General features: G+C 42.1%; 1 protein-coding gene across 3 annotated transcripts in view; it reads left to right on the top strand.

The window, feature by feature from the left end:
* The window catches only part of ITPK1 (inositol-tetrakisphosphate 1-kinase), a 159,459-nt gene that overhangs the window by 27,911 nt on the left and 115,940 nt on the right, over positions 1 to 15,608 (top strand). For all 3 annotated transcript variants that reach the window (XM_052783027.1, XM_052783024.1, XM_052783026.1), the window contains one exon: positions 9,876 to 9,900. In XM_052783027.1, coding sequence (XP_052638987.1) covers positions 9,876 to 9,900 — 25 coding nt within the window. The remainder of the gene's footprint in view (positions 1 to 9,875; positions 9,901 to 15,608) is intronic.

Raw genomic sequence — 15,608 nt, 5'->3', positions numbered from 1 at the left:
TGAGAGCTGCTCTCTTCCTAAATGGGTATCTGTAAGACCAACCTGATTTTGATGGCATTCCAATACAGATGTGGGGTGGACTAGTTTTTTTCCCCACTCACCTTGACAGCTTTGCCCATGCTGGAACAAAAAGATCTATTCTCTTCTTACCCCTGCTCTGCCCTTCTTGTCCTGTTTTTCTTTTCCAGTCAGAATGGGTCTGCAGTTCAGTCTAGCTTTGACTGTAGTACAAGAAGATACCAGTGATATAGTTTTAAACAAACAAGTTCAGGGGATTTCAAGAGTGAAATAATAAAGTTTGACTGCAAAACCCAGAAGCTGGCTACATCCTCAGGTGAGCGCTGCAGTATGCACTAAGCTGTGTGCTGCCACAATAAAATAGCTTTTAGTACCTGAGCTGAGGATTTTAAGGCTAGCTGAGGCTCCAGTTCCTAGATAGATTTGTAGGTAGGTAGGCAGAAGCGTAAATGTGTGCGTTGATTCAACTCTCCATGCATTGCTTCAGCACTTGTTAATTCTTAGTTCCTGTTGCAAAAGATGTGGTCTTTGAAAGGAGGCAGACAGGCAGGCAGCTTGATTATCTTGTCTGATGCAGTCCAAGGATTTACTGGTAAACCTCTTTGTTCAAGAGTTGATACTGCTCAGAAGCAATGCAGAGGCCAACATAATTATGGGTAGAGTTCAGAGGAGTGGTACTGCAACTGACTTCAGATGCGATGGTATCTCAGCCTAAGAGAATAGGCATTTGACTAATACTGTTAGCTAGTTTGGTTTGAGAACTGTCTGAGCATAAAGTTAGAAAGACCTGTGCAAAGGTAGGAGGAATTCTGCATATTGCTGGACAAAGCTTACTGAGGGGTATCAAAATGCAGCTGGCATAGACTGTAAACATAAAGCTGTATCAGTCTGTCATTGCAGTATTTGTGTGCTGCCAGCTGTCTCTGCCATGACAAGGAGATTCCCAAGATGGTGGTGCTTTGTAGGGGAGAAACTTTAAGCCTGAACTGAACCTGCAGCCTTGCACTTCCAGGTTGCAGCACTTTTGTAGCTGAGTGTTCCCTCATCTGTAAGTCCTCTTAGGAGCTTCTGTGTAAGAAATCTATTAGCTGTAGCCACAGGAGCTTCAGGGTATTTCCTGACAGTAAATACTTCCAGTTAACTGCCAGCAGGGTCCTTGAGTGTTTCTTTACATTTACTGCTCTTTTTCATGTGACTATTTGTGACTGACCATCCTAATTTGTTGTTAACTTTCTTAAAATGGCATTTTTCTGGCAGCCCTTTTTAATGCCATTTTGCGGAGTTGCTTACCGTTACATTGTGCTTTTTGAGCACTTAGGGTGTTCTCTTCTTTGAAATGAAAAAGGTGATGACTCATGTCATCTGGAAAACTGAAAAATACTGTCTGCTTATTGGATCCAGTGTTGGTGCAGGGAAGAAGTGGAAGTATCCATTTCCCATTAGCTTTCAGGCTGGAGCAGTTCTAGCAGTGTTATCCAGAAATGACATGGATGAAATCTTCATCCATTGAGTCAACGTGAGTCATCCTTTCAGCTTCAGTGTAGGTAGCTTTTCATGGCAAGTCTTTCAGTATGGTTTTATTTGCCTTACATTCCAATTTAGTACTGGAGGAGTTGAGGAGACACTAATATCTGCCTTCCTACTTCAGCGTAATAGAAGTTAAGAAGTGGGATACAGTTTTTCCTGCAATTTGGCAATATCTGGAAAGTCAGAAGTAAACAAAATACCAATCTGCTAACTAAGGTACCTCTTAGTGAATAGGGGATTGCTCTTCTTGCCCAAGTTGCGTGAAGATTCTCTTGAGGAAAATCTGCACACCTGATTTCAGGGCCCCACTGGCAATGGAAGGTTTTAGAATCTTATTTGCTGACTAGTGACTTACTCTGTGATTTAACAGAATAAGACACTAATAATTTGTAACTGCTGGCTTAAATTAATATGGAAGGAGAGTTGCTAAGAATAATATAAAATGTAAATTTTAGGAAAATTGATTTCAGAGAATAAAATATTTGTTTTATGGTTATAGTACCAAGAAGTTTTATGAACACATGTGGAAAACTTCTGCCTCAGCATGACAGCTAATTGAACGTATCATGGCACTGGAGAGCAAGCACGCAATATTAAGCATCCTTCAGATTATAAACCTGTTAGTGTGAGGTTATTGTTTGTTTTGTTCGTAAAATGTAAATATGTTCATATGTTTCTAGAAGCCTCTAATAGCTTCTGCAGTAAGAGTTTTAATATGTATATATATGTAAAAGATAAATACCATATCTGTCCCCGGAAGGGATACTGTCTTCTGCCTTGTGATTATGCTGCCTCTTCTCAGGTCTCTCTCGGTCATCGCCAGTGCCTCGTGACCTTAGAAAGACTTTTGAAAGGGATGGGTCATGTGTTTGCTTCTTGCAGAGGGTCACATTAACACTGGGGTGACCGGGGTCGTGGGGAGACAAAGGGAGCTGGGAGCAGAAAGGACATGTGTGTTCTTTGCAGGACTTAAAGAAGCAAGCAGTTTATTGAAGCCAAAGTATGATGCTGGAACAATTTAGCCTGCAAATTTGAAGGATTCTGACCTTTGGGAAATTAATGTCTTGTAATGGAAGATACGGTGCCAAAACAGCTTGGTTTGAAGATGGTTTTTAATAAGGTTATAAAGAGATCACATGGTGTGGCTGCCTGCCATAGCTGGGAACTGAATCTGATAATGTCTGGTGGTGTAAGCCTATGGCTGAAGGCTGAACCCTGCCCAATTGCTTATAATTGTCATCAGGTACTAAATATGTCTCTGAATGTCTGGTACGATGAATAACTCGTTGCCTTTAATAATTTTTCTGTGCGGCTGTTAATCATTCCTTCTTCCCACTGATGGCTCTTCAGTTGGTGGTTTTTTTTTTTTTTTTTTTTTTTTTTCCCCCCTCAGAAGACTGTGGTTAAAGGTTTTGTGTCCCTGCTGGGAAAGCAGCGAGTATGAGCTCCCAGAACCTGGGGTCACTAGTTCCAAGAAAAGAGTCTGGCAGAGCTCAGCAGCACTGATCCATCTTAAATGCCTAGTTTAAAAAGAAAACAGATCCTTTTGAGTTTGTATTTACTGACTTTATGGCTTTTATAACTTGGGATATACTGATTTTATTTCCGCAATATCTGTTTTTTAATACTGAAATTAGTAGCCCTGTAATGTTTCATGAAACCATTACTGAAACTTGTATTAATATTTAGTGACTGAAGATGATTTATTTCCTCTAGTTACTGCTTACAGTGTCTGGTTTCTTTCTTTCATGGCTTTTTCCTCCCTGCTACTTAAACCTCTGAAATCATGATGTTGGATGGTTCACTTTGTCATTGCTCTTGCAGGATAAGGGGTTAGTGGCTTTCTAGCTGGATCTTTGCTGTGAGATGCTGGTGAATGTTTGTGTGTGTTGTGGGAATTTGTGGCATGTGGAAGCATTGTGGTGCTGCAGGTGAATACCAGAGTGATGCTGCTGCTGCCCTACCAAGATCCTCTTATTTTCTAGTCCCTTTCAGGGCACTTTGTTCTGATACAGCACTCTCTTAAGAAGCACTTTTATAGCTGTAAATGGGATGATACGATGCTTTGAAGATGTGGGGAAGATCAGATGGTTCTACCAAATGTCATGTGTGAATGGGGTGGTGGTGTGAAAACCACTTATAGTGTTGTAGTGTCTGATGTATGAGGGGTCCTATTGCTCAGACCATTCCCGGTTTATAAAAACAAGGAAGAAATGCACACATGTGGCTACCCTCTCTGATTTTTTTTTTTCTTCTTAAAAGGTCCTCTCTAACAGCCCAAAGTCTTGGGTTTTTTTCAGCCCATCTAAAGAGCACTTAAGAGTTTTAAGTGAGACCTTTTCTCCCCCATACTACGTTATCTGTTCCTACCGGATTATAAAGGTGCACTTTATTTCCCTTCTCCTTTGGATCGATGATGCTTTACAGACTGAGAAAATTGAGCACTCCCTCCCCCAAATGCCAACTTTTGATCCATTTCAGTCATAAAGCTTTCCAAAATACTGATTACTGAAGGGGAAAAGCTTGCTGAAAGGTAAGAATAGTTGGATATAAATTGGTAAAATTAACTCTGATTAATTGCCTGCTTGATGGTCTGTGTGCAAAAAACCAAACCACAAAAAATACCCACGTTACAGTTGAGTCTTGCCATGTTTCAGATGCTGTCAGTTAACTTCCATGTGCACTGATGGCTGCGGCTGTGAGCCAGGGCCCCTGGACAGCGAGCACCCCCGTGTTGGGGTTGCCACTTGCTTGCTTCCCTGATAGACAGTAAGGTGGAGTCCATCAGTGATGAAAAATAATAAAAGCAAGGATCCTCACAAATATTTAACAACAGAAATGCAGGGTATTCTGCTAATGGAAAAACTAAGGCAAATGAGCTGAGGTTGCCTTTGTGCCAGGAGGAGAAACGGGCTGTCTGCAAGGCCATTTTGCTTTGGTATTGCTTGCCCGGTGCCTTCCATGTCTGATAATTTCAGTGTGGTGGAAAGTCTTAGCGGCTGCAGGTGTTTGCTCTGACGCATTAATGTTTATACAACTCCCTTTGATGCCACTGTATTGCTTTTCTGCGAAAATGCTCTTGTTTTTTATATCAAAGCAATACATTGTTATTAATATTTGCCACTTTTTTACGTGGGACGTTTTGCAGGTGAAACATTCTCCTATGAGAAAATGAACTTCACTGAATGCACTAATAACTTCTTAGGCTATTAAAACAGATACAAAGATTGCCTTTTACTTTTGAAATTGTAAATTCTGTTTGGCATTTTTCAATCTGTCACTCAGACCAGACAGCAAAAATATGTTACTTAACCATGGCTATGGTATATGACCAGATAGTCATTTTCTCTTTTGACTGTCACTCACTATAATGTTCAGGTCCTAGATGCTGTGGGGAATTAGTCCAAACTGTTTACTCTGGATGTTAAAAAAAAAACAAATAAAACACCCAACCCCAAAAGCCAACTATTCTACATAGTTTGAGGCTGTGGTAAAACATTGATTCCAAAACACCAATTAATGTGCTTTTATGCACTTGATATTGAATTCTTCTCTAAATCCATACGTCATTCTAACTTAAACATGAAGTCAACCTGCATGGTAATTATTTTTGATCATTTTTGCATATGGGGAGGCTTGCATTATCCAGTAGAGTTGTTCACGGGGTTCAGGTATAGAACTAGTAAGCTGTAACAAGCTTCTGGGTTTTATTTGATATTGCAGGCTAATGCAGCAGTTACTTAAATGTTTCTGTTTTTCCTTTAAATGTTGGAGTGCATGATTCAGCAGAGCTGTGTGCTGAAGGAAGGGAACACATGAAGCACCAGTCAGAAATTTGTACTGCACCTGAATAGGTTTCCATAGCTTTAGGCATACTATGCCAGTTGAAGACATTGAAGCTTTGCTGTAAGTTAGGTGTTTAGTTTTATCACCTTCAAACACTTTTCCCCCTTTTCTTTTCTCCCAGATGTTTTCTAACATTTGCTAATAATTCCTTTTTTTTTTTTTTTTTCTCTGAGCTGATGATCGTAGGAATGAAATGTATTTTAAAAATAGTGACCTCTGGGAGTATAATTTAGAACTGACCATTTTTCAAACATCTGTTCAATGAAAGCGGGCAGATGCAGTCTCTCTTTGACCTGTTTGTGTTGCCTCTTTGGAGGGAGAAGGGAAATACAGCTAATAATGATCTTTCTTTTCCCCTCAGAGAAAGAGACTTGCTGTGGGTTTTGTATAACCTTCCTAATATCGGAAGGCAGCCAGGCCAGCTGGGAATGGGAGCTCTTCCTCTGGTAGGCTGTGGCTCAGTGTCAAGCTACAAGGGAAGAAAGAAGGGTCATGGAGAACACAATGTGGGACACGAGTAGTGGTCAGTACTCCAAGTGAAATAGCCCCCTGGGAGACAGCACCTTTGACATAGGCATTGGTACCTCTGGAAGCATTCTGCTTAGCCTGGACAAGTTCTTGTATCCCTCACTTAATTTTTCTTAACTGTCTGGCTTGTCTGCAGAATTTGCAGTTTGCTGTTTGCATCTGAGTTGCACTCCCGTACCCATGCAAGCATGTGTGGCTTGCGCTGGGAGAGGAGTTTGTTGTAGTATCTCATGTATGTTAAGTGCATCTCTGGCACATGTCTCGGCGTAGCTAACGGAAAGCCTGTCCTCTGCTAAAGAAACAGCCTAAAAGAACATACACCAAGGCTGTAGGATGTATTTTTCTTACTAGCTTTTTAAGCACCACAGGAAGAAGTGGTGGCTGGACCATGGCTCTGTCAGACTCCCAGAGCAGTTAATTCAGCAACCGTCTTGTCTCCATTGAGAGTCCTGCACAGACATCCCCTTGTTGGGGAATTGCTTGTGGCCCACAGCCTGCTTCATTCCCTCTGTTTGCTCATTTTTTGAGGGTCCTAGAGTTTCTTGTGTGTAGGATCAGCTTTCTTTCCATGCCTGTCCCTAAGCCCTTTCGCATATGACGTGAGGCAGTTAGTGTGGTTAGATGGTATTGCATGCTTGGTTGCATAAGGGATGTCTTGCTGTCCTGAGCCTGCAGCTGTGACCTGCCCGGCTGAAAAGCCTGAAGTCACTGACATAGGAAATCTTCGAGGTGGAGAATCAGCTAATGCCAGAACTGAGGTGTGTGATTGCTTGACATCCCTGTTGTTTGGATACTTTTTGTTTTTAAAATAACTTATTTTCAGAAAAAGCTATTTTGGTAGAGTATTTTTTCCAAATTAGCTAATCCTCAAAATATGCATGCTTCTATGGTTTCTGGTGCCCCTGGGTTTAAGTGTGAAAAGTTCTCATGTTTCAGGTAACCAAAGGGGACCACCCCCCCTTCTGAAAAAGGGGAAGACCCAGCGCTACAAGCTAAGCTTGGCAATTGCTTCGTCCTTCTCATAGCTTTTCAAGCGTGTGTGACATCGTATCCAACAGCAGGCACCCCTTCTCTCCCTGCTTGGGTGCTGGTCTGACTTCTTCCCTTCTGCTGGGGCAGTACAATCGGTTTCGATAAGTCCCAGTAAATTTGCAAAGTCTATTTTGAGGGGATTATAGAAAACCTTTGGACTGACTCTTTCTCAAGTGGGTTTGGCAACCAGCTTGCAAGTATTTTTCTTCTTCAAAGTAGAACAAAGCTTATTAAGCGTGTATGCAGGCATGGCAAGAAATGCAGCCTTTGCCATCAGCTTCTATTCTTCCAGGGGCTCTGGAGTGGTCCTGTCTGAAGCCTGGTGTATTTCAATGGCAGTTTTGAGTTGTTCTGTTTACTCCAGGGCAGACACAGCAAAAATATAGCTGGTTTGGTTATTTTAAGTTTTAGCTTACAATACTTGGAATGCTTCTGAGTAGGCTGCTGCCCTAATTTACAAAAAAACATTCCCTACCTAGTATTTCTTACTTATCTTGCTTAGCTGTGTGAAAATCATGGTTTCAGCAATTTGGCTATTAACCCTTTCTCTAGGAGATTCATATTTTCTTCTCAAAACAGTTGGAACGCATCTGGCCAGCCTCAGGTGATGGTCTGCAGCAATGCTTCCCGCACTGTAATGGCAGTATATTAATTACCCACCATTTACAAGCTACTGTGATCTGCAAGAGGGCTTTGAAATTCTCGGCAAGAGGTGCTTGGTTTCATTTTCTTTTAAATTTTCTTGCTGAGCAATGACAAGCTCTCTGTTGTGGCTGTGCAGTGCATGCTGCTTCTAGGCCAGAGAAACTCCACACTGGTAAAGTGGAAGAAGGGAGCAATTTGTGTCATAGATGCTGACTGATCGCCTGTCCCTTTGGGCATCTCTGTAATGGCTTCCCAAAAGAAAGACTTACTGTATCGAGCGGAAAACTGGAGAAGCCATTGTGTATTCAGCAGTGTGCAGCAGTTGTGACTATGGACAACACCACAGACACTCTTAGATAGAAAAGCATTGAGGGCAGGGTTAGGCAGTCCTGCTCCATGACCTCCCCCAAAAAGGGTCTTTGATTTTTGCATGTGGGGTTAGTGGGAATGAGGAAGAGAGATTCCTGTCTTGTGTTTGCTAAGGCTTTTGATTTTTTTGATATTTTGATTTTTTTTTTTTTGATTTTTTGATTTTTAAGTTAAATTCCCTATGTCTTCAAAGTGAGGAGAAGGTTCTAACATATTTAAATAGCCTGCATATATTGGGAGGGTGGCATGGAGCAGAGACAGCTGGGCTTTGTGCCAGGGATTCAGTTCTGCTCTCAAGACTTGAGCAGAAATGGTTTGTTTTGCTTGATAACTTGTCAAATGCAGTGACTGAGCATTGTCTGGCTGCATGTACCTGAATCTCAGTTCTCATACCAGCAGAGTAGATGACCATCTCTACAGATCTGCCTAAATTGGCTCTACCAATTGCAGTTCTCGACATTTTGGTATATAATTAGTAAGCCACTCCAGTCTCTTATCGTTGGTGTTTCAGGATTACTAGAACTATTCCCTGTGTGGCCAAACCAGCTTTCAGAGGCATGGGCCTTTCTGAAAAACCTCAAGTATTTGAACTCTGCTCCTGCAGGAGCCAGACTGACTACAAGTCTTTGAACTGAAGTCCAAGGACGTGTCTAAACTATGGGGCATTGCACTTTCTGGTGTCCCCACATCCAGACTGCCCACCATCTAGAACAGGGTATTGCAGTATGCTGTGTCTGTTTCTCTGCTCACATACCTGGGTGTGTGTCCCTTTCTTCCCAAAGGGAACTGCAGCACTGGGGGCTGATGAATGCACAGAGTCCCATCCCAGCCTGTAGCTTGATGCTTACTCGGGCTGGGACAATGGAGCATACTTGCTTTATGGGGTTGAATCTGTACGTGTTTGCTTGTGTGGCTGCTTGTGTAATTTATTAGCTTTTCTTTGGGCACTGCTACACGATGTAGGGCTTATTGCCTCTGCTGAGGCCAGCACGGTTAGGTCCATCTGACACACACAGTGCAGTACCAATCACCAGCTGGAGTTTTAAATAATTGTAGTTTTGAGGCACTGCTTCCAAAATGGATCATCTGTCTTGAGCAGTGGATCTATGGGGATGTATCTGTGATGGAGTTGCAGCAGTATGACAACATCAGGGCAGGGTGCTCCAGCTGCAGGGCAGTCTCTCTGTTCTGGACCTGACCTGTGCCTATACCCTTTCTTTGTCCCCTTCCCTATTCTGTTTGCAGGGCTGGTCTGTGGAGCCAGCTTGGGTATTCTTGTGCTTGTGATGGAGACAAGCCATGGGACAACTTAAAAATTTCTTGGCAAGGGTTTCAAGCAGAGAACAACTGATGCGAGTCACTGTGTGTGTAGCTCTGCGAAGCATTCTGTGTACCAAGATGACAGGGGTAGAACAAGTCGGTAAATAAGAGGATAAATGGCTGCAAGGTGCTGTGTTCATTCTGCCTGACATTTATGCATGTATCTTTGGATCAAAATCAGAGATCTATCAAGCATGTGGAATGTGCTGTGGTGCAAGTCACACACTCTGAGGGCAGATGAGAAATGAAGAGCAAAGTAGAACTGACTAAAATTGAGATGCTCCCTCCCTAACATCAGCCACTTCCTACCTCTGCTCACTTGGCAGCTGTATCAGTCCCAGCGGTGCAGCTGCTTAGTAAGCATCTTGGGTTGCTTCTGAGGCCATGATTCAGAAGCTGCTGAAGTGCTTCCTAGGCAGGCAATGGAATTGAACAAGTGCATTCCTGAATTGGAATCAGGTTCATTAGTGCAGATTTTTATTGTTTGTATTCTAGTATGAAGCAATTCTTTTCCATTAGTGTTTGTTTTTACATTTTCCCCATGTTTCCAACATTAACCATTCCCCTGTTTTTTTTCTTTTCTTTTCCAGGAAAAGAGGAGTAGAAGTAGTACAGGTGAGTAAAAACTATATTTGATTTTTTTGCCCTCTCTTTTCTTATAAAGAAGGCTTACTGATTTTTAAATGCTGTCATTTAGATGTCAACATGACCTGGGCTTAATTATTTTTCTTTCTTTTTCGTTCAATTCTCTGCTACGGATACTGTTTTCGGAAAAAGAGGATCCCCCTTTTGTGAAGCATGTGTTGAGCCCATCTAGTCTTAACTCAACAGGTGCCCTGGCGAAAGTGGGAATGCAGTTTGGCGAAAGTGGGAATGCAGTTTGGCGAAAGTGGGAATGCAGTTTGGCGAAAGTGGGAATGCAGTTTGGCGAAAGTGGGAATGCAGTTTGGCGAAAGTGGGAATGCAGTTAGGCTTTTCTTGTGTCTGTTAATAAGATCTGATAGTTGATTAGGCGATGTTACTCTGTGTTTATTGCATTTGTGGACAGTCAGGCTTAACAGAAACAGGAGCTGGCCTTTGAAAAAAGCTATGGCACAAGGAATGTTCTTGTAACCTAGTAAGCAGAGAAAAGATACTACAGTGCCTTCGAGTTGTAGCCCATCTATAGATAAGTTCAGGTGTTGGCTACATTTATTCTTTCCCAGGTCTGAATGGTCATATTTAACACAAGATGTTACTTAAAGGATGATGGCAACTTGGGAAGGGAACTATGTTACGTGACAGCTGTAGCATAGAGCACTATAGCCCTAAAAGATTGAAGAGGGAGCATGCTCTTTCCTTCTGGCTTATTTTGTGTACTTAGAAGAGCTGTGTGTCATAGGTTTCAGTCTGGCTGATGCTTACCTAGTACTCATTTTGCAGTCTAAGGTGGTCAGTGTGTTCCTCACACTTGTATTCTCATATCTTAGTAGCAGAGATGAAACTGCTTCAATAGAGAGGACGGAGGAGAGAGGAGGAAAATGGGGTGTTAGCCACTGATAGTTGAGGCTGCTCTTAAGCCAATGTGAAAGGTGCTTCTCAACACCAGTAGGGAATAGGAGAAAAGCACTTAAAAAAAAAATAATTGAAAAATCAGCCCATGTTATTTTAAAGAATCCACTATCAGAAAAGGCTTTAAAAAATTCTCATTGCTGGTTAAACTGGAGAATATGTCTTTCAGGTATGTGTGGTTGTCTGAGAGCTGCAGGGTATTCCAAGGAAAAAGGGCATATACTTTACTGGCTGCATTTAACCGTTCACCACTACAGCATCATCTTCCATGCTTGTACCTCCTATTGCTCAGAGCTAAGGAGCAGCTTCTTTCATCAGTTGTGATAATAGCATCTCCAGATTGTTAAATACAAACCAGCATTTGCAAAGGACAGCTTCAAGTAGCAGAGGGAGAAAGCTAGCCTATATTTGTGTCGCTGTCTAGGGGATACTATTATTTTAATAGTACCCCAGTGTATTACAGTCCAATGTCTGCATTTGTTATATGCGCCTTGCGCCTGCACTGCACATTTAGGCAGCAAGGTGCTTGTATGAGATGAATTCAATGATACACTGATTAGCTGAACAGAGGGCAAATTCCATTTTACCTTGTAGATTAAAGTTGCTGTCTTTCCATGGGTTACCTGTTAGTCTTCGGATGTTTGTGTAGCTTAATGGCTAGTCATCAGATAGACACAAAATGACTGGAAAGGATTTCTTTATTGGAAGAGCATTTAGGGAAACATTTGGACAGAACTAGACAGGATTTTGTGTAAAAGTACTTTATGGTCTCAAATTTCACGGCATAGTTGAGATGTCAGACTAACCTATACTGGGAATCTGTGCCCCAAAGGCATACCTGAAATACTGATGCCTGCTGCTCTGCTAGAGTAGAATGGATGGCTGTGTGTGATCACCCCTTGCCCATCACTTGTGTGTTGCTTCATATATCCTGATGCATGTACTTGTAGCCAGTAGGGCATGTATCAGAAATGAACTCTTTCTCTATCCAGTATTACTAGAAAGCTTTGCTTGAATGACCTCACATGATCTGTCCCAGTAGCCCTGCTTCTAGGTGGAGGACGTCTTGGTGTCGATCTGCTGGACAAAGTTTATTTGACAGAGGGAATATTGTTTTCCTGTGTTGAGCAGCAGCATTTCTTTGATTTGTTTCCCCTTCTCTTCCTTTAAAGAACCTATCCTGTTCAAGAGAAACTAGCTTTTACACCTGACCAATAGACAAGTAACTCAAACCACAAAAATACACAGGCTGTTTGTTTTCTTCTTTACATAAATTCAGATTTTTTTCTGAATGTAGACGTGCTTTCCAATAATAAGTAGCAAGTCGGAAGGTAAGGTACAGTTACTGGCTTCCAGATAGCAAAGCACAATGGACTGGTATGGGCTGATTTCTGTGAACAGATGTCAGATTATTCTTTTCCAAAGATGTTTCACAGGAGCAGGAAAGAATTTCCTACTACTAAAGGGAAGTCTTCAAAGTCTTCAAATATGCACCTGTGCGACTTCTGTTTCCTTCCTGCAGTTAAGGAATTACGATGGTCCTCTATTCTTTACCTACACCAATGAAATCCTCTTATTTTGCTATCTTAAGGCTAATTGCGCCGTACAGATTATCAGCGAGCTGCTGCTATAGACAGCAATTAATGTTCTGTGACTTGTGTTCAAGTTCTGTGTTTTGTCTTGTTTCAGACTTTCAGTTCCAGCAGAAAGAGTGGTTCCAGCTTTCTGTTTTTATTAAGTGGGGGAACATGCACATCCTCCAAAGAGAAATAATGGAAGAATAGGAATGGCAGTGGGATGCTAAGCAGTCATGCTCCTTTATCCAGCAGTAAGACATTATTCAAGCATCACACTGAAAACAAACAAAGAACCTCTCAACTTGTGTGGTGATAAGTAATAGGATTTTTTTAAAAATACTGATTAAACTCTAACATAATGAGAATTCACTGTGGACTCAATGCACAGGAGCTGAAATGTGTGACAGTATATAGTACAACTGAGTAACATTCATCAAGCTGTCTGGCCTAAAAGATAGTACAGTGGATGAATTAAATAAAAAGCTTTAAAGATTATGAACTTTCCAAAGACAGCATGAGCCTGAGCCTGCACCCAAACATTTGGGAGTATAAATGGGTTAGCTCATTTCTGTTTTTCCAGTGGGCAGCAGCAGAACTCCGAGTAGCAGCATCTTTAAGATCTGGCAATGTTTTGGATCTAGATTTGCTTTCTGCAGCTTAAATCCAAGTCAGCGGGGCAGCTACAAACCAGTGTTACATTACAAGAAAAAACCAAATGTCGTCTTGGCTTTTAAATACAGGCTCTTAACAAAATACTGTGCTATATCTCTTACCTTGTGGCAGGTCACTTGCTTAAGTTTTTTAAGTAGGCATCACCCCAGTATCAGGCTGCTTTTTGAATTAGGGTGCTTACCTGTTTGTACCCTGTGAGGCAAGAAAGTGCTCTTGTTCCAGTTTTGCAGGAGGGAAGACTGAAGGATGTACCCAAGCTCCCCTAGGGAACCTATTGCTGTACCAGCCCCAGTCTATTGGGAGCTGTGCTGGCAAACCTGCGGGACAGGAGTTCCAGCTGCCGCTGTTTCAGAAGAGGCATGGGGCCACATGCTGCCCAGCGTTGGGGCTTCCCTGTACTGCTGTGCGGGGCCCAAAAGGAAGGGAAGAGCAATTGAAGGTGGTCAGCAGACCTGGTGTTGCTGGCTTTCTTTCAGTGAATGACAGCACCAATTCAGCTGCATTTAATCTTAAGGCTGCATTTAAAGTATTCTGAATGTAATGCTTTTGCGGTTCCTGTGGCAGTTACATACCTCCCCTTTCTTGCCAGCTCTTGCCACCCCTCACAGCTGCCTGCTCAGCTGGAGTGGCTTGAGCTGGTAGCCAGAGGAGGAGCGGAGATGCTCTGAACAGGTGACAAACATGACTGAAGCCCATCTGCCATGGCCTGCAGCAGTTACTGGGCAGGCAGCAGCTGGCAAAGCTTGAGGCAAAGCAGCTCATACACTGGCATTGGGGTGACTTGCCAGTAAATGCTTAAATTGAAGCATTTCTTAATAAATTCTTTCATCATTGTTTCAAGGGAAAGGCTGCCTCTGAAGTTATGCGGTGGTTGTCTGATGAGGCATTTACTATTAAAAAAAAAAATCTATTTTCTGTAATGGAATATAGGAAAGAAGGGGTTTAGGTAGTTTCTAAAAGGTAAAGCTGTTTCTGATCTTTTTTAATAAAAACTTTGTTTTGTTCAATTTCACCCCTCCATCCCTCAAATTAGCATAGGGCCAAATTTAGAATTGAAAATTGTCGGTGGTTCTTGAGCCAGTAAAGTATCCAGTTTCTTATGACTTTGTACGCTAGTGAGGGAGAGAGAACATCTCCATCTACCTTGTTTTTCAGGAAAAATCTGTTTGGCTTAGTTTGAAGAATGTAAGATTGAAAACATGTGCAGTGAAGTGGAAATCATCACAAGTGCCTCTGATGGGGACATGCATTTATTTTTGTTTCACAAGCTATGCAAATCCAGAATAATTAGCTGCAGCCCTTTGGCTTCTGACAAATTGCCAGTTCGGTCTTTGTGTGACAAAGCTTGGAGCCTTCGCGTTTCTCGTGACTTCAAAGCTGTTTCAAGCACTTCCACACCCAAGCTTTCCTAGAGCTCTCGCTCGTATTTTTTCATTTTAAAATAGCAAAGATTTCCTATTTTCAGTGGGTATTTTTTGGTTCAAATGAACACTAATGCTCTCTTTTATCTTAGAAAGATGTTCTAGTCAGTTGGCTATAAAAGTGGAATTAGTCATTGTATTTCAAGCTGCACATTTTTTAATAGCAGTGGGATATGGAGGACAACATGTTTTCCAATGTGGAACAGCTGATTGTGGTAGTTACAATGGTCTCGGCTGCTGTTTTGTTTTTCCTTTTTCCCCCAACTCTCTGGGAACTGATATTTGAATTCTTCTACTTTGGAGAAGAAAACTGTCCTTTGAGCCGTGTGTTTTAGTGAAGCCTGTGAAGGAGAATTGAGGGTCCCCTCCCCCCCTTTTTAGTTCTCCAATCAAAGTAAAATACTAATGACAACAGTTTCCACTAATTGTTGCCAGGGAACTGTTGTTTTCTTGAAATGCGGAGAGGTTTATTTTCACATGAAGTATTAATGAAATAAGCTTGGGACAGCAGTGTTCTAACCGAGAAAAGCCGCTTATAAAATATATATCCGATAGCATGTACAGAAAGATGTGACTGGAAAGCTTCCAAAGCAAGCAGGGTTGTTGAGATGTTGGAGAGTTGGCTTTCTAGTACAGGGAGAAGAAAGTTTATTTTTACATGCATGCCAGCCCCTCAGTAAAGTCCATGTTCTCCTGAGAATGGAAGTCTGCTTTGCCTTCAGTGCATTTTTGGAAATGATGCTACAGAAGCCCTCCAGCCCTCCCCAGTCTGGATTGTGTTAGGTACTTTGCATGTGCTTGAAGGTGAGGGGCTGCTGGTTAAAATCTTGAAAAGATCCTGTTACTTCTTAGTGTCAGTGCTACTCAGAGTATGCTAACCGCACAAAGAGGGGTCTTCCAAAAAAGTTTAACAATCTCGGGTTCAAACCCAGAAACAGGACTGTGGAAGAACAAATCCCAGGCAGAATCCTCTCTCTGGCCCTTCTCAGTAGGGGAGATCCCTCTGTGTGAGACCTTCTTGGTACCTAAGCAGCAGAATTGCCCAGCAGGAATGAAGCACAGGTTCCAGTGCAGGGAGAAATGTTTTTGGCATGCTGCTATA

The sequence above is a fragment of the Harpia harpyja genome, chromosome 3 (assembly GCF_026419915.1).
Source record: "Harpia harpyja isolate bHarHar1 chromosome 3, bHarHar1 primary haplotype, whole genome shotgun sequence".
NCBI lineage: Eukaryota > Metazoa > Chordata > Aves > Accipitriformes > Accipitridae > Harpia > Harpia harpyja.
Note: the sequence above shows the minus strand (reverse complement) of the source record. Positions and strands in the feature narration are given on the sequence as shown.